The 21,898-nt window shown below is 42.2% G+C and overlaps 1 protein-coding gene across 1 annotated transcript; it reads right to left on the bottom strand.

Moving 5' to 3' along the window:
• Positions 1–2,145: 2,145 nt before the first annotated feature.
• LOC139419609 (short transient receptor potential channel 5-like) lies at positions 2,146–20,683 on the bottom strand. Its single transcript, XM_071169588.1, has 11 exons — positions 20,294–20,683; positions 19,754–20,071; positions 19,465–19,668; positions 11,454–11,790; positions 10,982–11,121; positions 10,520–10,842; positions 9,742–9,937; positions 8,810–9,019; positions 7,434–7,475; positions 3,281–3,370; positions 2,146–3,121 (listed from the first exon to the last, which is right to left on the bottom strand). Exons 1-11 carry the CDS (start codon positions 20,681–20,683, stop codon positions 2,252–2,254), a joined length of 3,120 nt encoding a protein of 1,039 aa, XP_071025689.1. The 3' UTR covers positions 2,146–2,251.
• Positions 20,684–21,898: the final 1,215 nt, after the last annotated feature.

Here is a 21,898-nt window from a genome sequence, read left to right as displayed (position 1 = left end):
CCTGGCAGATTTGGTTTGACATAGGCTATCCAGTCTGTGGTGCTAGTTAGGGACCGTCATTATATTAACAATGTAAATGGGACTACTTTTATGTATTTCTACAATTTTTAGTTAGAGGCTTAAGTCATTGAGTTGTGGTGCGATTGACATTTTAAAATATTGCCTGTGTACTTTGTGTAATTTACTGATTGTCCCTAACTAGCCCCATAGGGATATCCAATGTCAAATCAAATTGACCATGGGCATTACGATTGGGTCTTGTGCAGCTGCGCTCCGAATTGATGATTTATTTGGTGCTGTGGGCAGGCGTGAAAACACAACCCAAGGAAAACTGTTACGGTACATTTAATTCCGTTACATACAGTATTTTCCTATCATCTCGCAAATCTCAATTTTGGGACGACTGACTTTATCCTATTTACACTTTGTAATGGCAGTCATCTTTTAAGCTTCAAAGGACTAGTCTAATCCACAGCATGCACTTCATTATACTGTATAGGAATGGTCTTTTCTGCATTGGAATGCAGCCTTGGAATAGGAACTTCATATTGGAGCTGGAACTCTGTATAGGCCGCATTACGATATAGGTGTCTGGGCCCATCAGCAAGGAACTAGAGCCGTATATGGATTTAGCGCTGTTACCCACCTGAACTCCATGGCTTAATCAACCACCCTCATAGTATTTAATAAAAGCATGGGAACAGGTTAACGTTATATTACGTTCCACGCAACTTTGCTGGTCAGAAAAGTGAAAACGGAACGAAAATAATTATGGTTCTGTTCAGAACGAACCGATTGGAACATATACTGAATAAAAATATAAACGCAACGTTCAACAATTTCAAATATTTTACAGAGTTACAGTTCATATAAGGAAATCAGTCGAAAGAAATGCATTAGGCCCTAATCTATGGATTCCACATAACTGGGAATACAGATATGCATCTGTTGGTCACGGATAGATCCCTTTAAAAAAGGTAGGGGCGTGGATCAGAAAACCAGTTAGCATCTGGTGTGACCCACTGCATGAGGCAAATAGTGGACACATCTCCGTCGCATAGAGTTGATCAGGTCCGGATCCATGACCGGGGGCTGGCTTCCCCGACCACAGTCCACGCCAAAATACCAAACTTTTATCGATGACGAGAATCCGAACTCGTAAAAGTGTTAATTTTTAATTGATGAGACGGCACATTAAGGTAAACCATGAATACTGCAACTAGCGAATGCATTGCGCTGTCACAATTGCCCAGAGTATAGCTATTTTTTGACATTTCAGTGGCGTTTTGTGTGACCACAGACACCATCATATTACATGGCCCAATCTTGGAATCCTAGTTCTAAGAATCAGTCAAATGTAATGTATTTTAGATCATTCTCATTATCAAATAAATGTATTTGTATACAAGCTTGTTTTTGACAGCAATTAAACATTGTTTTCGTAGGTTCTCTCAACTTGATCTTGAGTATTATAATTCACAGCCATCTTGAAAAATAAATTAGATTAAGAGTAAACATAAAACATGGATAAATGTTACTCTGCTAATATCGTGCATTACCTGTCTCAATAGCCCAAAACTGGTAGTGTCTTATTTCCAAGAAAATATAGAAAAATACAACTTTCATAGAAAAACAGAGAACAGTATTATTAGTTAATTGTCCAGAAACAACTTGTAAAGATTCAACCTGCAAGCTTGAAATAAATGACCTTGTCTACCATGATAATAACCGTTCATGTTTAGGTTATATGACATACCAAACAGAACACCCTGTAGGGGAAATTTGGCATGTGAGGAAAACATGTGCATATGGAACAGCACTGCAAAACAGTCTGGTAAAAGACAAACTTGCAATGAGATTAAACATATTTGCAAGAGAGTAGAAGTTTGGACAACGGCGATACCTCGGCTGTGTATATGAACCCATTTTAATCTCAGTGATATTTTGATGAGTAAAATATAAATAACTGGGTCTGAACTGTATGAAAACAAGTGTTGAGAGGATGGTGAGCTTACAGACCCAATGATCTAAGGATCACAGGTAGGTGGCAGTATGCAAACGTAGTTATATTGCAATCGATAAAAGCTTCTTTTTTTTCATTATATGTTTAGAATCTTCCTACTTTGCTATGATATCTTTGTGAAAATGAGTCCTGGGTTTTGTATAATTGGGTCAGCCACTTATTCTTTCTGTCCTTTCAGCAGAGTGACCTGAACATACTGTCATTATTCCTGCTGGGGGGGGGGGATCTCTAAAGCTGTGTTGTGATGGAGTCCTCCTGCTCAGCCCCCCCCTCAGAGGAGTCCAGCTCGTCACAAGGTCCTATCCAGCCCTCAAACATGTCCTCACTAGAGCCCAGGAGGACAGCCCGGGAGCTGGAGGCCGTGATGCTGGAAGCACAGTGCAGGGGTGGCAGGGAGTGGCCTGGCGGTGGTAAGGAGTGGCCCGCGGGTCGCAGGAGAAGACTGTCACTTCCGTTAGCCTGCTGGGGTGACCCCAATGGCAGGGCCTGGGGAGGGGCATGTGGTAGCTCGTTCAGGTTCACCCCCAGGTGGAACAGGCTGTGTGTAACCGGGGGATTGGGGGGGATCTGGATGTCCGGCCAGGTTGTGGGCTGCCGAAGCAGACCGCCTGAGATGCTGTAGGTGGGCTGGTGCATCCTGGGAGGAGGGGACATGGGCTCTGGGACGTGTCCATTCATGCGGGAGAAGAGCAGGCCCAGCCGCCTGATGGAGTCTCTTTTGGACTTGGAGAAGCGTTGCAGCCGGCCACTACTGCGGGTTAACGCAGCAGAGGGCGGGGGGGAGGAGGAGAACCTGAGCCCGTTGCACTTTGGTTTGTTGTCCACTGCCCCCTCTGCCCCTGACATGGACTTAAAGAGGGCGGAGACGCTGAACCCAGAGTCCTTGCTCTTCCTCTCAGCGATAGACGTGCTGAAGGATACCCCCTTAGCCCCTTGGTCCCTGGACTGACCCTGGGCCTGTCCAGCCCCTTCTTCCTCGTTGGCCTCGTCCTGCTGGGTAGCCTCACTGCTGGATGAGTAGGTCCTCAACGGAGGCTTCCTGTCCCCCAACAGGTCTAACACCTCGTAGCGGAAACTGGAGATGTCCTGCTTGAGCTCCTATGGATCAGTTAAGAGGGGGATAGAGGCGAAGGACAGATCCACAACAAGGGACAGTTAGATATTGCTCAATGACTATGATATATATATATATACATACATACATACAGGCACATTTTGGGGATGAAAGCTTAAGTGCACAACCTCTGAGATACCTACCTTAAAATTCTCCTCTGTCAGACCCTCGTCTGTCTTAGCACTGCGGATCATAGCTGCTACATACCTCTTCACCAGGTTCCTGATCACCTCCTATACACAAAGACACACACAACAGAGAAACAATCACATGAGATACACCACTACAGTATGAAATGAGTGGTGAAGTCCTGGGCACATTCTAGAAACAAGCATATTTTTTCTTGGTAAGCTATTTTTTTATACTTGTACCTCCTTAAGTAGGAAATGATCTGAGATTTGGGGGAAAAGGCTCTTCCTTCCACGCACGCACACATTTGCATGTTGTGTTTAATAAGGGAAAACTGTTTAGGCATATTCATGACATTTGTATTCGCTTGAGTTGAAAATCTGGACGTACATAACTTTGCATTAATTTGCATGTTTAGGACACAATGGACCAATGGTTGAAATCAAACCAGACTTTTTCTTTTACAGGACAGTAATTTGGTGTAAAAATAACAATTTAATGAACTGTGGAGGTGTTTGTAGATCGCATCTAATAGTGTGCACTGGAAGGGTAAGAGATACACCATACAAAAGTATGTGGACACCCCTTCAGATTAGTGGGTTCGGCTACACCCGTTGCTGACAGGTGTATAAACTCGAGAACACAGCCAGTGCAATCTCCGTAGACAAACAAAGACAGTAGAATGGTCTTGCTGAAGAGCTCAGTGACTTATCAATGCGGCACCATCATAGGATGCCAGCTTTCCAACAAGTCAGTTCGTCAAATTTCTGCCCTGCTAGAGCTGCCCCGGTCAACTGTAAGTGCTGTTATTGTGAAGTGGAAACGTCTAGGAGCAACAATGGCTCAGCTGCGAAGTGGTAGGCCACACAAGCTCACAGAACGGGACCGCCGAGTGCTGAAGCACGTAAAAAATTGTATGTCCTCAGTTGCAACACTTACTGCCAATTTCCAAACTGTCTCTGGAAGCAACATCCGCACAATAACTGTTCGCCGGGAGCTTCATGAAATGTTTTTCCATGGCCGAGCAGCCGCACACAAGCCTAAGATCACCATGTGCAATGCCAAGCGTCAGCCGGAGTGGTGTAAAGTTTGCCGCCATTGGACTCATTCTCTGGAGGGATGAATCATGCTTCATCATCTGGGTTTGGCGGATGCCAGGAGAACGCTACCTGCCCCAATGCATAGTGACAACTGTAAAGTGTGGTGGAGGAGAAATAATGGTCTGGGGCTATTGTTCATGGTTCGGGCTAGGCCCCTTAGTTCCAGTGAAGGGAAATCTTAACGCTACAGGATACAATGACATTGTAGACAATTCTGTGCTTCCAACTTTGTGGCAACAGATTGGGGAAGGCCCTTTCCTGTTTCAGCGTGACAATGCCTCTGTGCACAAAGCGAGGTCCATACAGAAATGGTTTGTCGAGATTGGTGTGGAACAACTTGACTGGGCTGCACAGAGCCCTGACCTCAACCCCATCAAAACACATTTAGGATGAATTGGAACGCCGACTGCGAGCCAGGCCTAATCGCCCAACATCGGTGCCCGACCTCACTAATACTCTTGTGGCTGAATGGAAGCTAGTCCTTGCAGCAATGTTCCAACATCTAGTGGAAAGCATTACCAGAAGAGTGGAGGCTGTTATAGCAGCAAATGGGGGACCAACTCCACATTAATGCCCATGATTTTGGAATAAGATGTTTGACAAGCAGGTGTCCACATACTTTGGATCAAGTAATGTATGTAGGCATACCACTCACCTCACCACATGCACTAAGAGTTGCCTCCGTGCATCCCTTTCTGCCCTATTCCCCAAACTCCTTCATTTGGAGCGGCAGCTGTATTTTTTGATACAGCAGTTTCATTAGACAGCGCAGGCTCCAGTCAATGCATTCAGTTTTACAAGTCAGCTGAGGAGCCCCAGCAGCACAAGGCCTTAACTGGGGGAAATGAAGGGGAGGGGGGGGGGGGGGGGGGGGGAGGAGGGCCACCATAAGGTTGAGCTAATTGCAATTACTATGGTGAGCACGGACTAATACACAAATGAACATCCCACTGGGCACACACTGGTTGAATCAACATCATCTGTCAACCTATTGTAACATGGAATCTTCATCTTAAAGACGATGACTTAACCTGACTAACAAGTTGTTACATCAATCTTATTTCAACATGATTATCAGAACTGTGTGTTTTACTGAACTGAACGTTTCTATGCAGAATTTAACACAATTTCAAGGTTTTGTTGAAATTGTGTTAAATTCTGCATAGAAACGTTCAAATCTTTTTTCATCATATCATCATTGCCTAGTTAAATAAAGGTTAAATACATTTGTAAAAATATATATTTTTAAAACATTCAACCAAATTGTTGAATTTCATATTTGATTAGACATATTTTGACTGTATTTCAATGTCGATAGTAAAATGGTACGTTCAGATCGACGTCATTGTTTCAACAACATGCTGTATGTGCTTGGGTTTAAGTAGGCTACTTTGACATCTGATTTGCCCAAAGGACACCATCATTTCAATGTGAAGCTAGGAATATTATCATTCCTCCATTGCTGATTGGGATCTTTTGAAGTTTAGAAGTTGTGAACGTTAGCCTTTTAAATGTTACGCTAAATACACAATATCAATAACACGTTTACCTTTTGGATATTGTCTTCTATGTGTGTTATTCATAATACCTACTGTATATACTATCCAAACAGAAGATACCTCTCCTTCAAAATGTTGATATTTTGGTTGCGTTCACAATTTTAAATATCCAGTTTGTCTACAAATTAGTTATTGATATGTCGGATTCACGTCTCCGTCTCAACCAACAATCTAAGTTAAAGAATAGCACCATATCGAATCAAACTTTAAATGCACTTCAAATACAGTTGGATTTGATTTAGTCCTATTCTTCAACTTAGATGTTTGGCTGAGACGGAGACGTGAATACAACATATTAATTATTAACTTTAGACATTTGAAACCAACCAATCATCCTTCATATAGAAGACAATATCCAAAGGTAAAAGTGTATTATTAATATAATGAATTTGGCATCCTTTTTATAGGCCTAATGATACTTATAAACTTCCAAAGATCTCATTTAACCATGTTTGAATACCATATATAGTATAACATACATGTTGAAATTGATGGTGTCCTTTGGGCAAATCAGATGTCAATGTAGCTTACATAAACCCAACCTCACTCCAAATGTACACTCACATACAGCATGTGTAAAATAAAAAACTATTCTGTTACTGAGGGTGTCTACGCAACTGAGTATGGAAGCTGATACGTGGTTAAATGTGTTGACGTAGTAGCCCAGCAGGGTACATAGAGGTAGGTATCTGGATGGTAGACTTGTTCTCACTGATGCGCATTACCCCTCATAAACCTGCAGGAGTCACTGTTCAGACAGGAATCGTTGGACTGTGGCTTCGTATTTTATTTCAAGATACCTCTTTATTTAGGTTGAAGGCATGCCATTGAAACAATGAAGTTGATTCAAACATTCCATTTACTATCAACATTGAAACAAGATCTAATGAAATATAAAATACAACAATTTCAACCAACTACTGTATATTGAATATGGGATGAAAAAGATTTTAAACATTTCTGTGTAGAATTTTAATTTAATTTTAATTTAAACATATACTGTACATAGTTCTGTGATTATGTTGAAATTTGATTGTCACAACCTGTTAGTCATGCAAAGTTATTGTGTTGAAATTTGACCCTAATTTCAATGTTTAAATTAGATGAAAACAGTACTGGTTGATGACTTTTTTTTCAAATCCAAATGTGTTTTTCCATGTAGATTCCACATCACAATTGGTTGAGAAATGATGTTAAAACAACATTGATTCAACCAGCGTGTGCCAATTGGGACATGCCTGGGATCAAAATGAAACCTACCGCCAAGCTCACCACCACCATAACGACGACACATCCAGTAACTGACGCCTGTTCCCCACTTTGCTCAAATGTCAACAGCGTAGTAATAGATTCTAATACACAGTGTGCAGTGCAAATGTCCTTCATGCAGCTCAGCAATGAGGCGTCAAGAGGGTGTGTTTGTGCGTGCGTGCGGGTGTGTGTGTCTGTGTGTGTAGACATGCATACACTCTTGTCCATAGTTTTTAATGATAGCAGCTTTTTTTTACCTGATAATGCTGGTTCTGAATCAGGTTGTCAGCATGCCGCTCCTAGAACAAAATGAAAAAGCAGAAGAATGGAACTAATTTTGTTCGTGCGCTGCATTTATATTAGCTGCACAAATGTATTGGTATCACTCTTGCAGTGTCTCTGCTGCAGCCTGTTACATTTGTACTGTGAGAGTGACGCAACGCACATGTTCTAAACAGTGGTTAAAGAGCTAAGGAATTTATTAAGGTCCAGAAGTATTTGGACAGTAACGTTTCGTTTTTGTTTTGGATCTGTCCTCCAGTATTTTGGATTTGAAATGATACAATAACTCTGGGGTTGAAGTGCAGACTGTTAGCTTTAATTTGAGGATATTTTCACCCATAATGGGTGAACCGTTTAGACATTGCTGCACTTTTTGTATATAGTCCCCCTCATTTTAGGGAACCAAAAGTATTTGGACAAATTCACTTATGTGTATTAAAGTAGTCCAAAGTGTAGTATTTGGTCCCATATTCCTAGCGCGCAATGACTACATCAAGTTGGTGACTCTACGAACTTGTTGGATGCATTGGCTGTTTGTTTTGGTCGTGTTTGAGATGATTTTGTGACCAATTGAAGTGAATGATAAATAATGTATTGTGTCATTCTGCAGTCCCTTTTTATTGTAAATAAGAATAGAATATGTCTCTAAACACTTCCGCAGTAATGTGGATGCTACCATGATCACAGATAGTCATGTATGAATCTTGAATAATGATGAGTGAGAAAGTTAGAGGCAAAAATATTGCACCAATATAACAATCATTTCAGACTTTGTTTCACTATATTTTCTCCTCTTCAAACCAAACGTCTGATTCAAAAGGGTGCATATCCATTATTATCCAACGTTATATCCCAAAGCATGTGTCTATTGTGTTTGGTGAGTGGGTGAAGGTTACGCGAAAAGCCTCTGTGTAAAGCCGGAGTGTGGAGTAGAACAGTAGAACGGTAGAACAGGCGATTGCAGCTGGTAGAGGAGAGAAGTTTAGCTGACTGGGAGACATCCAGTGAATTTGGAGCCTGAGGAAGGGTTGCTTGGCAACATGTGCCTGCCCACTGCAGCTGGACAACCAGGATATACAGCCCCTTGTCAGTAACTTCACAGCTGGGGGAAACTGATAGCCCTAACACTATTCTCAAGCTCTCCATAGCATTTACAGGGCAAGGACCCCATAAAACGTGTACGGTTGTGTTATTATATAGAAATAGAGGAGCAAGGCGATGATTGTAGTAAAGCAATCTCATGTCTTTCACTGATCTGACACAGCAAAAAGGAAACTGCCAGGTGAGAATTTAGTGAGTGTGTGTGTACACTGTATACTATATTGACTGTACAGGTTTGTAAATGTTGTACCGTGAACTCCTTTAAGTTCTCCTGTTTCCTCGGGTTGTCAGGACTGGGATGGTCCTGTCCACACAGGCGGTTGTGCGTCCACACACACAGGTACCACACTGACTTGGGGCTGGGGACGATGTTGAAGGGCGGAGGGAGAGTTCCTCCCTCGTCAAAATAACTCATCCACAGCTTGGTGCGGGCAAACTTCCATTCAATGTCCGCATGATCCTGCACAAGGGTATTTAGATATTAAAGGAGGGCTACATCATCAGAATTAAATCTCTCTTACATCCTATGCGATCACATTTACTATCACTGAGTGTGATGAAAAACCCACTTAAATAACATTTGATCTGCTTGAAATAAATTGTTTCCTTAACATGTAGTTACATCCTGTCTTCCCTTTCCCTAGATGTGCCTTAGGCAATGCGCTGTTCTCTGATGGGAGGGATGGGTTTGGTTGGTGGATTGTAGGATCTGTGTGTGTGTGTGTGTGTGTGTGTGTGTGTGTGTGTGTGTGTGTTTTGTCCCTGGGAGCTGTGCATTTTCACACAGCTCCCAGGGAGAGTGAAACATGGGCGGGAGGCCCTCTACCATCGGCTTAAATAAGCTCTCGCAGAAAGGTTAGTTGGAGGAAAATAAACGGATATAAATACGTCTCTGTGTGATGCCTGCAGCCCCATAACTACAAACTCTCAGAGATGTGTGACCTGCCTTTCATGATCTACAATACATTTTATCGCAATGACTCATTCTGGTTCTTATTCCTGCTGAGATTGAGAGACACTTTGCATAACTTCTTGAGATCAACTGCAAGCGCCGCTTGATCATTAAGCACCAGCAAGAGCTCCACGAAAAAGATGGAAGGGCCATGTGACTTCCCCTGATAAAGGAGCTAGCAGACAGCTGAGAGAGAGCTGGACAGAGAGAAACGACGCCACGTGACTCACAGCGATGAGCTGATAGGAGTTGTTCATCATGGCGATGAGCATGTTGAGCAGCACCACCAGGGAGATAACGTTGTAGGTACCGAACATGGTGGCTCCCACAAACTCTGTGAACTCATGGCGTGCCTTCACGTTGGTCACGTACAGGTTGAGCAGGCCGAATATCGACCAGAACAGGGACTGTAACGTCTCAAACAGCCTGGGAAAGAACAAGATATACCGATGTATTTATTTTTTAAAGCCAAACAGCAGAAGCCTTTGAATCCTAAACAGATGTTTTGCATTACAGTTACTCAATGTAATATTAAAACCTAGAAAACAGATGGAGGCAAGCGATGCAAACTACTCAATCTCCAAAATGACTCAGGGGCTGGAGGAAGCAGGTGAGATTTAGTACACAGCAGTATCTTTTATTCATTACGGGACAGGGAGAGGATGATATGCATACTGCTGGTCTCTCTGTGAAACCTCGAGGAACACATGAAAAAGAGCTTTTCAATTACAATAGGCATTGGAGTATCAGACCCTGTGTGGAACCTGACACCTATTCCAAACCTGCCACCCTCTTCCCGAACAATTCGTATCTCCTCATGTTCCGTCTCTGCTCCCCTCCCAATATCTTTCAAGCTCCTTCCTTTACCCTGCCCTCTACCTCTTCACTCCCCTCCTTGTCTCAGAAAGTGCATTCATTTCTCCATGTGCTCTTCTTTCTCTGTATATCCAAACCCCTCCTTTTGTCATGACACACTCTTTCTAGGACAAGGGCCCTCAGACGACTCACGTAGAGAAGGCGTTGTTCTGCTTCTCACAGCGGATGCCCTTGCAGTTGTTGGGCTCGTCCGAGGCCTTGGTCTCGTAGTAGAAGTACAGCTGGTTGAGCCCATTGGCGAAGGCCAGCAGCACCAGGCAGTAGATGAAGAGGAACTTGAGGATGTCCAGCAACATGCGTCCCAGGGAGATCTGCAGAGGCCCCAGGTGGGAGTTGGCTGTGAACAGGGAGATGAGGCGCAGGGAGCTGAAGATGTTGGCGATAGCAAACAGGCCCTCGGCGATCAGCGTCGGGTGCCACATCTCCCACTCCTCCCGCGGCCGAGAGCTGTTGTACTGTTGTTGAAACGGAGAGAGGCTGTTAGCTACCTGCCAGAAGGCCACGGTTATCATATTGCAATGTGTAAAGCGGGCAAAAGAGAAACAGACAGGGATTCCGTAGCCCTCATCTTGAAAAGATAAACGTGTGACTTACCTTGAAGTAAGCAACTATTTTGAGTGAGATGGTGGCCAAGTAGAGAGAGTTCATGGCAAAGTCCATCAGGTTCCACCAGTCATGGACGTACTCAGTGAAGCCGCCGTCCCACATCTCCTTTATCTCAGCCCAGATGAAGCCTGAAGGGCAGACAGGTGTCAAGTCAGTAAGACACATGGCACTGCACACTACAATTAATGTCACCTGCCATGATATATATATTTTTCACAGAACTAGTCCAAATCAGAAACAGATTAATGGCAGCAAATACAGCATCCTATTTCTCAAATATCCACCCAGTTACCAGTTAGATCCTGTTTGAGATGGATTATAATGATAAGGCCTGTGTGTGATCATGTAAAAAGGCACGGCACTGACCGTTAAGGATATCTCTCGAGCCCTACTCCTCTTTACAGTGCTGGACGCTATAAAACCTCCCCCATCACTGGCTGCCACCCCACCCCCTGCTCACCCAGCACCCAGGGAAGGATCATCCACTCCACCACGGTGGGTGGCGGGCCCTGGACGTGCAGGTCTGTTCTCACGATGTGCTGGGAGGCCAGGAGGAGGAGGAAAAGAAAAGTCAGGTAGGAGGCTGTGTGGCAGATGAACTTGATGAAGGGCTTCTTGATGAAGAGGCCCAGGGCACTCCTAGGGGCCAGCAGGTAGACCAGGGAGAAGATGGGGAAGAGCAGGCCGATGGTGAAGCAGGTGACCAGCTTGACCGCCCAGTGGCGTCTGCGCCACCCGGGGAAACCGTCGTACCACAGGGTGGCCAGAAGCTGCTGACAGTTTGGCTGGGACACAAACTGGAGAGGAAGAGAGTATCAGAGATGGAGGGAAGAACATCGGTAAGGCAAATCGAAACGGCAGTATCACCCTTGGCAAGTGCTATACAGGGTGAGACTCAACCTATGCCACAACTCTCCTTCATTGGTAATAGATAACAGTTAAACGCCAGCCAACACGGGTCAAATGATTAGGTCAACAAATAGAATAGAAGTGCCTGGGGTAAGAATACCACGATGGATATTGTACACATCTCAAATAGGCTTCTTCCAGTGCTTCGGATATAAAGTTGATGTGTGCTACAGATCATAAAGTTCCTGGCTCTTGCCTGCTTTCGTGCAGTAAAACTAACTTCCCAGTGTTAGTCCCCGGCGCTATCCTCCCACTGATGACCCCTGAGGTTGGCACTGCAGCTTATATCCCCCAAAATACCCAAACAAACATCCCTGCAAGCTGCACATGGAATAAAAATGAACAATACCCAAACAAACAGCCCTGCCAGTTACACATGCAGCCGTGTGCAGAACTGCATGCTGTAGTTCGTATTTCTGATATCTGATATGTTATAAGCAGCATTGGCTTGCTCATTCGGTAGTACTGGAAACAGGCTTGTTTCGGATAGTTTACTGTATCACAAATTCATCAGGACAAGATGAATCTATAACCCATCTATAAACTAATCTATAACCCATCTACATTAACTCATCTATTACCCATCTACATTAACTAATCTATAAACTCATCTATATCCCATCTACATAAACCTTCTATAACCCCATCTATAAACAAATCTATGACTCATCTATAACCCATCTATAACCCATCTATAAACTCATATATAGCCCATCTATAAACTCATCCATAACCCATTTACCTTAACTCACATATAACATCGATAAACTCATTTATAAGCCATCTACATTAACTTATCTATAACCATCTATAAACTCATATGTAGCCCATCTATAAACTCATCTATAACCCATCTACATTAACTCATATATAACCATCTACATTAACTCATCTATAACCATCTATAAACTCATATATAACCCATCTATAACATCTAAACCCATCTATAACCATCTACATTAACTCATCTATACCATCTATAAACTCACCTATAACAATCTATAAACTCATCTATAACCGTCTATAAACGAATCTATAACCCATCTATAACTCATCTATCTATGGAGTTTGGTCTCCATCTATAATTAATCTATAACCCATCTATAAACTCATCTATAGCCCATCTACATTAACTCATCTATAACCTGTCGTGGAAATTTCCTTAATTACCAAACGATGAGAGAGCAAATTACACACCAGTCAGAGTTATGCTTAATCTTCACCTTTAATAATAATTAAGCTTTTGCAATAGCATTTGACTTTCAACATTTCAGTATCTATAATGAAAAGTTGAGAGTGGTCAACATAATGGCAACTGAGATCTTTTATAGCAAAGATCCACTCCCCCTAGTCGACATGACAAACCATAGGTCTTAGGAACTTACACAAAGAAAGACTTTACTTCAGAGAGGAGTATCCCATAGCCAGACAGCATTGGCTATAAATTATCGTTCAGTTTGGTCTCCTAAACAAAGCTCTTATCTCGTTCTTGGTACATGGTTTAAAATATACATTTACACATGACGACAAGCTTGACCTCTCCCCTCTCTGCGGCCCAAGTAACTGAACCCTGACAGAGAACATAACTGCAAATGGCCACCACTATAGTACAACAAGATACATTCTGATGAGAAGTAACTCACAAGCATATAATGAAAATAAAACATCTTATCTATGTTACCCAAGTAATTCTGATTTATCCCCAACAAACCCCATCTATAAACGCATCTATAACCCCATCTATAACCCATCTATAACTCATCTATAACTCATCTATAACCCAACTATAAACTCATCTATAACCCATCTACAATAACTCATATATAACATCTATAAACTCATCTATAACCCCTCTATAACCATCTACAAACTCATCTATAACCATCTATAAACTCATCTATAACCATCTATAACCATCTATAAACTCATCAGTAACCATCTATAAACTCATCTATAACCCCTCTATAAACTCATATATAACCCCTCTATAACCATCCATAAACTCACCTATAACGTCTATAAACTCATCAATAACCCCTCTATAAACTCATCTATAAACTCATCTATAACCCCTCTATAAACCATCTATAACTTATCTATAACTCATCTATAACCCATCTATATCGCATCTACAATAACTCATAACATCTATAAACTCATCTATAACCCCATCTATAACCCATCTATAACCCATCTATAACTCATCTATAACCCATCTATAAACTCATATAACCCATCTACATTAACTCATCTATAACCCCATCTATAAACTCATCTATAACCCCATCTATAACCCATCTATAAACCCATCTATAACCCATCTATAACTCATCTATAACCCATCTATAAACTAGTCTATAAACTCATCAATAACCCCTCTATAAACTCATCTATTATCTCATCTATAACCCATCTATAACCCATCTATAACTCGTCTATAACCCATCTATAAACTCATCTATAACCCATCTACAATAACTCATAACATCTATAAACTCATCTATAACCATCTACAAACGTATCTATAACCCATCTATGAACAAATCTATAACCATCTATAACCATCTATAAAATCACCTATAACCATCCATAAACGTCTATAAACTCATCTATAAACTCACATATAACGTCTATAAACTCATCTATAAACTCACCTATAAACTCATCTATAAACTCATCTATAACCCCTCTATAAACTCATCTATTATCTCATCTATAACCCCTCTATAAACCCATCTATAACTTATCTATAACTCATCTGTAACCCATATATAACCCATCTATATCCCATCTATAAACTCATCTATAACTTATCTATAACCCATCTATAAACTAATCTATAACCCATCTACGATAACTCATATATAACATATATAAACTCATCTATAACCATCTACAAACTAATCTATAACCCATCTATAACCATCTATAAACTAATCTATAACCATCTATAACCTCATCTATAACCCCTCTATAAACTCATCTATAAAATCACCTATAACCTTCCATAAACTCACCTATAACGTCTATAAACTCATCAATAACCCCTCTATAAACCATTCTATAACTTATCTATAACTCATCTATAACCCATCTATATTCCATATATAAACTCATATATAGCCCATCTATAACCCCATATATAAACTCACCTATAACCCATCTATACCTCATCTATAACCCAGCTATAACTAATCTATAACCCATCTACATTGGCTCATCTATAACCCCATCTATAAACTCATCTATAACCCATCTATAACCCATCTATAACTAATCTATAACCCCATCTATAAACTCATCAATAACCCATCTATAACCCATCTATACGTTATCTATAACTCATCTATAACCCATCTATAGCCCATCTATAAACTTATCCATAACTCATCTATAATCTATAACCCATCTACATGAACTCATCTATAACCCCATCTATAAACTCATCTATAACCCCATCTATAACCCATCTATAACCCATCTATAACTCATCTATAACCCATCTATAAACTCATATAACCCATCTACATTAACTCATCTATAACCCCATCTATAAACTCATCTATAACCCCATCTATAACCCATCTATAACTCATCTATAACCCATCTATAAACTAGTCTATAAACTCATCAATAACCCCTCTATAAACTCATCTATTATCTCATCTATAACCCATCTATAACCCATCTATAACTCGTCTATAACCCATCTATAAACTCATCTATAACCCATCTACAATAACTCATAACATCTATAAACTCATCTATAACCATCTACAAACGTATCTATAACCCATCTATGAACTAATCTATAACCATCTATAACCATCTATAAAATCACCTATAACCATCCATAAACGTCTATAAACTCATCTATAAACTCACATATAACGTCTATAAACTCATCTATAAACTCACATATAAACTCATCTATAAACTCATCTATAACCCCTCTATAAAACCATCTATAACTCACCTATAACCCATCTATAAACTCATCTATAACCCATCTATAACTTATCTATAACTCATCTATAACCATCTACAAACTAATCTATAACCCATCTATAACCATCTATAAACTCATCTATAACCATCTATAAACTCATCTATAACCCCTCTATAAACTAATCTATAAACTCACTTATAACATCTATAAACTCCCCTATAACGTCTATAAACTCATCTATAACCCCTCTATAAACTCATCTATAAACCCATCTATAACCATCTATAAACTCATCTATAACCCCTCTATAAACCCATCTATAGCCCCTCTATAAACTCATATATTACCATCTATAAACTCATATATACCCCATCTATAACATCTATAAAGTCTTAAACAACCCATCTATAACCATCTATAAATGCATATATAACCCATCTATACCCATCTATAAACCATCTATACACTATATATAAACTCGTATATAACCCATGTATAAACTCATCTATAACCCCTGTATAAACTCATCTATAACCCATCTATATTAACTCATCTATAACACAAATATAAACTAACCTATAACCCATCTACATTAACTCATATTAAACATCTATAAATTCATTTATAAGCCATCTATATTAACTCATTTGACCATCTATAACTAATCTATAACATCTATAAACTCATCTATAACCATCTATAACCAGCGATAAACTCATCTATAACCATCTACATTAACGAATCTATAACCCATCTACATTAACTCATCTATAACCATCTATGAACTAATCTATAACCATCTATAAACATCTATGAACTCATCTATAACCATCTATGAACTCATATATAACCCATCTATAAACTCATATATAACCCATCTATAACCATCTATAACCATCTATAAATGCATATATAAACCATCTATAAACCATATATAAACTCATATATAACCCATATATAAACTCATCTATAACCCATCTATAAACTAAAATATTACCCATCTACATAAACCATCTATAAACTCATATATAACTCATTAATAACCCATCTATGGCCTATAACCCCTCTGTCTGTCAGATTTAAGAATGAAGAACCTCAACTTACTTCGAAAGTATGAAAATATCCCTATTGACAAAATAAGAATGATGTTTTGTTTAACTCCTCCTATTGTTCCATTGTTCTGTGTTCCTCTTTCCATCTAGATGTATGTCACTTGGGATGAAATAATCGAATATTACCATGGAGTCTCCTGTCAGACCACCAACAAAAAAAAAGGGTTGACATAGACGTTGAAATCCCTGGAGAGGGGATCCTGAGGGACCACTGAAAAGATAACACGGGAACTCTTTGTGAAGAGCGCTTCCCCTCTGCCATTTCTGAAGGTAAAGGGTATGAATAAATTACATGAGCCCTATTCTTACTTTCCGGAAAATAAATAAATTAAAGGTGGTTCTATGCATAAATGCCTGTGCGATTGTGGATGCATACGGATGAGGGACCAAGAACAGGCTTTTAATTACTTTACCTACTGTAGCATGCAATTAGGTAATCAGTCCCAGCAGAAAAGCTGATTATAAAAGCCCAAACAGTAGTTCCCCCTCCTTCCTGATGTGTGAATATTTGATGCATATGCTGAATTAGACTAGTTTAAACCTACTGTCCTCTCCCCCGTGTCCCCGGCCGCCATGTCCCCGGCCGCCATGTCCCCCGCTCGCTCTCTGACAACCAGGCCCTCAACTCCCACGTGACTGTGCTGTCCTGTTCTGCACAGAATATCTATGCATCTCTACAAACCTACTATCTCTGGAACGATTGTTGTTTTGAACAAGGTAAATTTAGCCAATCATAAAATGTCAGAAGGCTGACTGAACTGATTGTTGACTGTAGTGGTCTGAGGATGAAGGATGAAAGGTCTGCACTTGCTGACCGAGCCATGAGTATTCTACCTGGCCTTTTCCCAGGTTCGGTTGGTTAGGTTGTCTGAACAGCTCCGCAGAGCTCAAGAAGACTGAGTTAATTACAGTGCAGCTCACAACAAAGGAGCAGCAGAATGCCAGTGTTCAAATCAAGACGAAGATGAAAGGTGTGTGTGTGTGTGTGCTATTGTGCGTGAGCACACGTACAGAGTATGTGTTTGTGAGAGTGTGCATGCATGCGTCAGACCTCTCCAGAGGGAGAACAAAGAGAGAATAAAGAAAAACAGCAAGAAACATGTATTTTATATGAGCGAAAAGGAGCAATGGAATGGAAGAATTCTCAGTAGGACAGTAGACTGTGAATTAACCCCTTTTAGGTGGCAATGAGAGAGAACACAAGCCACCTGTCACGTTCTGACCTTAGTTCTTTTGTTATGTCTTTGTTTTAGTAGGGTCAGGGCGTAAGTTGGGTGGGTTGTCTATGTTCTTTTTTCTATGATTTGGGATTTCTGTGTTTGGCCTGGTATGGTTCTCAATCAGAGGCAGCTTTATATCATTGTCCCTGATTGAGAACCATACTTAGGTAGCCTGGTTTCACTTTTGAGTTGTGGGTGATTACGTTCTGTGTCTGTGTGTTCCACACGGAACTGTTTCGGTTTGTTATTTCACTTTGTTATTTTTGCATTTTGTCGTGTTCAGTTTGTTCTATTAAATATGGACACTTACCACGCTGCGCATTGGTCCTCCTCTTCTCCTTCATACGACGACCGTTACACCACCTGATCACCCAAGCCTTTGACCTGCCTGTGTCTCGCACTTCATTGACACTAAATGCTGCCCTCAGTTCACCTCTAACCCTCTCAGAAAAATCTCAACACCACTAAGACCAGTTGTGACTCACTTCTGGACTGGGAGACAAGGGGTTCATTTGAGTCATGGCTTGTGACGTTTCTATTGGTTTTGTTTGACCCAGAGACGATAGAGGAAGCAAGGCATCCTAATCCCTAATTTCTTCTGGTTCAATGGAAGTCAATTAACTAAGCAGACCAGACCAAGCTGCTATCTCATTGGTGTCTATGGCAGACCCACCCCGTTAAGAAGACCGGAACTGACCATTTTTTTCAATCGTAAACGGCCTGAATTAACTATCTTCATTTATCCACCATCTTTGGTTTGAACTGTGATTTCTGTTGCTAATTGTCCATTGCTTTGATTGGTTTCAGGTGTGCCTCTACCTGGAGTTTAAAAGAGCTGTGCATTTCCTGCTCTGGAAAATTGAGGGGGGCCTTTTCTCAATTGGTTTGCTCAAATCCTGCATCCTCTCTCCTCCATCCTCTCTCGCCTCCTTTTGAAAAAGCTCAAAGGAAATCGAGAAGAAGCGGCGAGGAGAGGCAAATTACGTTTACAGGGATGGGATCCCAAAAATAAACGTGTAAAGTGCTAAAAACAAATTAAGTTAGTTGTGCAATACCTTTTGTAGATAAAACTATAAGTCACCTTTAGCCATGGCTTCCTCTGTGTTCATATGCTATCTGGGGAGTGGGGGGAATGACAGGTTATTAGCTGTAAAATGTTATTATTATTCATTTTTGGAGACCCGTGGGCCCACCTGCCTAGGGGGGGGGGGGGGGGGGGGGCTGGGGGGTTTACCAGTGTTCACTATACTAGACCCCTTCTGCTCAGCCCTCTCAGCTCACCTCTTTCTGGTGGTACTTGATAGCTAGTTTGAGCTTGGCCAGGTCACGGCAGTCCTGTGGGTCTAGCTCCTCACTGAGGTCATCGCGGTGGTTGAGGATGGTCTCCAGCTCTCTAGAGCTCCTGGCCTGGTCCAGCAGGTCCTTGGCAAACAGCTTACACTGCTGGGACAGCTCCTCGTACTCCTGACGGAACTCGTTCTCCACCTGGAAGAGTAATAAACTTGTTATAAGCCCTTTATAAACCCTGCTGGGACAGCTCCTGGTACTCCTGACGGAACTCGTTCTCCACCTTGCTTAGCTCCTTCAGCTCCCAGCCCAGGCGGAAGGCAGTCAGGATGGGGTCTTCGCTGGACAGGGCGATGAGGGACGGGCTGGCCAAGGTCTTGTAGACGTTGAGGCGGGAGCGTGAGTGACGCAGGCTGTCCACCTCGGAGCTGGACACACAGGCCACGCAGTCGCAGCGGATCTGGTGGGGCCGGGGGATGGTCACCTTGCGCTGGACCAGCAGCTTGATGATCTCATAGTTGTTGGTGTGAGCTGCCAGCATGATGGGTGTGATATCAGGGGTAAACTCTGAGAACTGGGTATCCATCATCAGGTTGGGCACCTGGAGAAGAGAACAGGGGGGTTGGGGAGGAGAGGGATTACTGAGTGGGCCCAGAGAAGAGCATAACCTGTACAACTTTACATCACATGTACATAACTGTGCTAACCTATACATAAGATGTACATAGCCTGTCTGTCAAATCATGCTTATTGAGCTACAATAAGGACCGTGGAGGCCCCCTAGCTGAAATATGCCTGTGCTATACCTAATGTCTTTACATACCTGTTTCTCTCTGCTGGACCTGCGATGGGACAGCAGCAGCTCCACGGCGCCCACCACCTCCTTGCGGATGGCGTAGAGCAGTGCGTCGCCCACGTGCACGCCGTGGTTGAGCAGCAGCTCCATCACCTCCAGGTTCTCGTTCTCAATGGCGATGAGCAGCGCGCTGCGCCCCAGCGGGTCCAGGCAGTTCACGTTGATGTTGTAGTAGATCTCCGCCTCCTGCAGGGCCAGCTTCACCCCGGCATAGTCGCCCTTCTCCACCGCCGTCAGGTACGCCCGCTCCTCCGCTGACAGCTCCGCTTCCGCCCGCACGATCTGCAGCGGGATGCGGTCGCGGTACGGCGAGTAGCTCGCCTTCTTGTAGTACAGCTGGGCCATGGGATTCATCATGTGCACACGGTCGGCGTCACTCACGGCCTACTGGGGAATTGGAATCTGGGGCGAAAGAAAAACAGCATAGTTTCGTTCTCCACAAATTACACCTGAATCTAGTGTTGATAGACTAATGGTGTTGAATTGCCAAATTAACAGCACAGTGAGCAATGTTTTTATTCCTGTGTTGAACTTCTATTCTATTAAAATGACAATATAGGGTTCCACTCCTGTTGCAAGCAGGCTATTGGACCCATAGTAATTATGTCATTTCTTCAGCCTCCTCCTTTGATGTCACTCCACACAGCTGAATGTATTAGTAGGATAAACATTGTACGGGGTTCTCTGTTTGATCATTGCAAGCAGTGTTTTTTTTTCCCTTCAGGAAACTGACAGCCGAGGGGAAGAAGCCCATATGTGGCAGATCTAGTTTAGCCTCTCTGCCAAACCTCATCACCCTGGTTCTCATTAACCACCCACCCAGCCAGAGCCATTGCTGTAGTCCCACACGGCCCTGCAGGGCCTGCCATTTCTGAGACACATCCATATTCATGGCACCATGGGGAGGGAATGGAGGCACTGCGGCAGGGTAGCCTAGTGGTTAGAGCGTTGGTCTTGTAACCGGGAAGGTTGCAAGTTCAAACCCCCGAGCTGACAAGGTACAAATCTGTCGTTCTGCCCCTGAACAGGCAGTTAACCCACTGTTTCCAGGCCGTCATTGAAAATAAGAATTTGTTCTTAACTGACTTGCCTAGTTAAATAAAGGTAAAAAACACCATGGATGGAAGGGAAGTTAGAGCACATGAGGACTGTGCTTGCTTTTCCCTCAGCCTGTCTTGCACGAGTGAGCCCTCTGCTTCAGGGGCTCTGCAGGAGATATGGGTCCACTCCATGCTGAGTCACGGGTGATAAAACACTCTCCCACTGTATTTTCTGCAGTGTGTGGATGGCTGGGTTTAAGTGCTGCTGGTGGGAGCTTAATCTCCTGGGGATGGCCTTGGCAAGATGGTCACTACTTCTGATACCTGGGGACCTTCTCAAATCACTTAGATTTGACAAACGCAGCAAAGGGATTGGTCAGCCAGAGAGGGGGTGGATATGTCCACACAGAAGCCAAGCGTGTTAGCCCCCTGATCACTTCAAGTGGTAATCGAACCAACCATTGACTTAATCAATACAACTGTGCTTGACCTGCTGGTGTTGACTCTGTCCTCGTTACGCCAGTATTACATT

The sequence above is a fragment of the Oncorhynchus clarkii genome, chromosome 10 (assembly GCF_045791955.1).
Source record: "Oncorhynchus clarkii lewisi isolate Uvic-CL-2024 chromosome 10, UVic_Ocla_1.0, whole genome shotgun sequence".
In the NCBI taxonomy this organism is placed as follows: Eukaryota; Metazoa; Chordata; class Actinopteri; order Salmoniformes; family Salmonidae; genus Oncorhynchus; species Oncorhynchus clarkii.
This window is presented reverse-complemented; position numbering and strand designations above follow the sequence as displayed.

Bases quoted from the DNA above. Each gene is read 5' to 3' on its own strand.
- LOC139419609 (XM_071169588.1), bottom strand. From the start codon at position 20,683: ATGATGAATCCCATGGCCCAGCTGTACTACAAGAAGGCGAGCTACTCG. The intron at 20,072-20,293 runs GTATGTAAAGAC...TCTCTTCTCCAG, and splicing joins GGTCCAGCAGAGAGAAACAG to GTGCCCAACCTGATGATGGA. The intron at 3,371-7,433 runs GTAAAAAAAAGC...CTTTGTGTATAG, and splicing joins TTCAGAACCAGCATTATCAG to GAGGTGATCAGGAACCTGGT.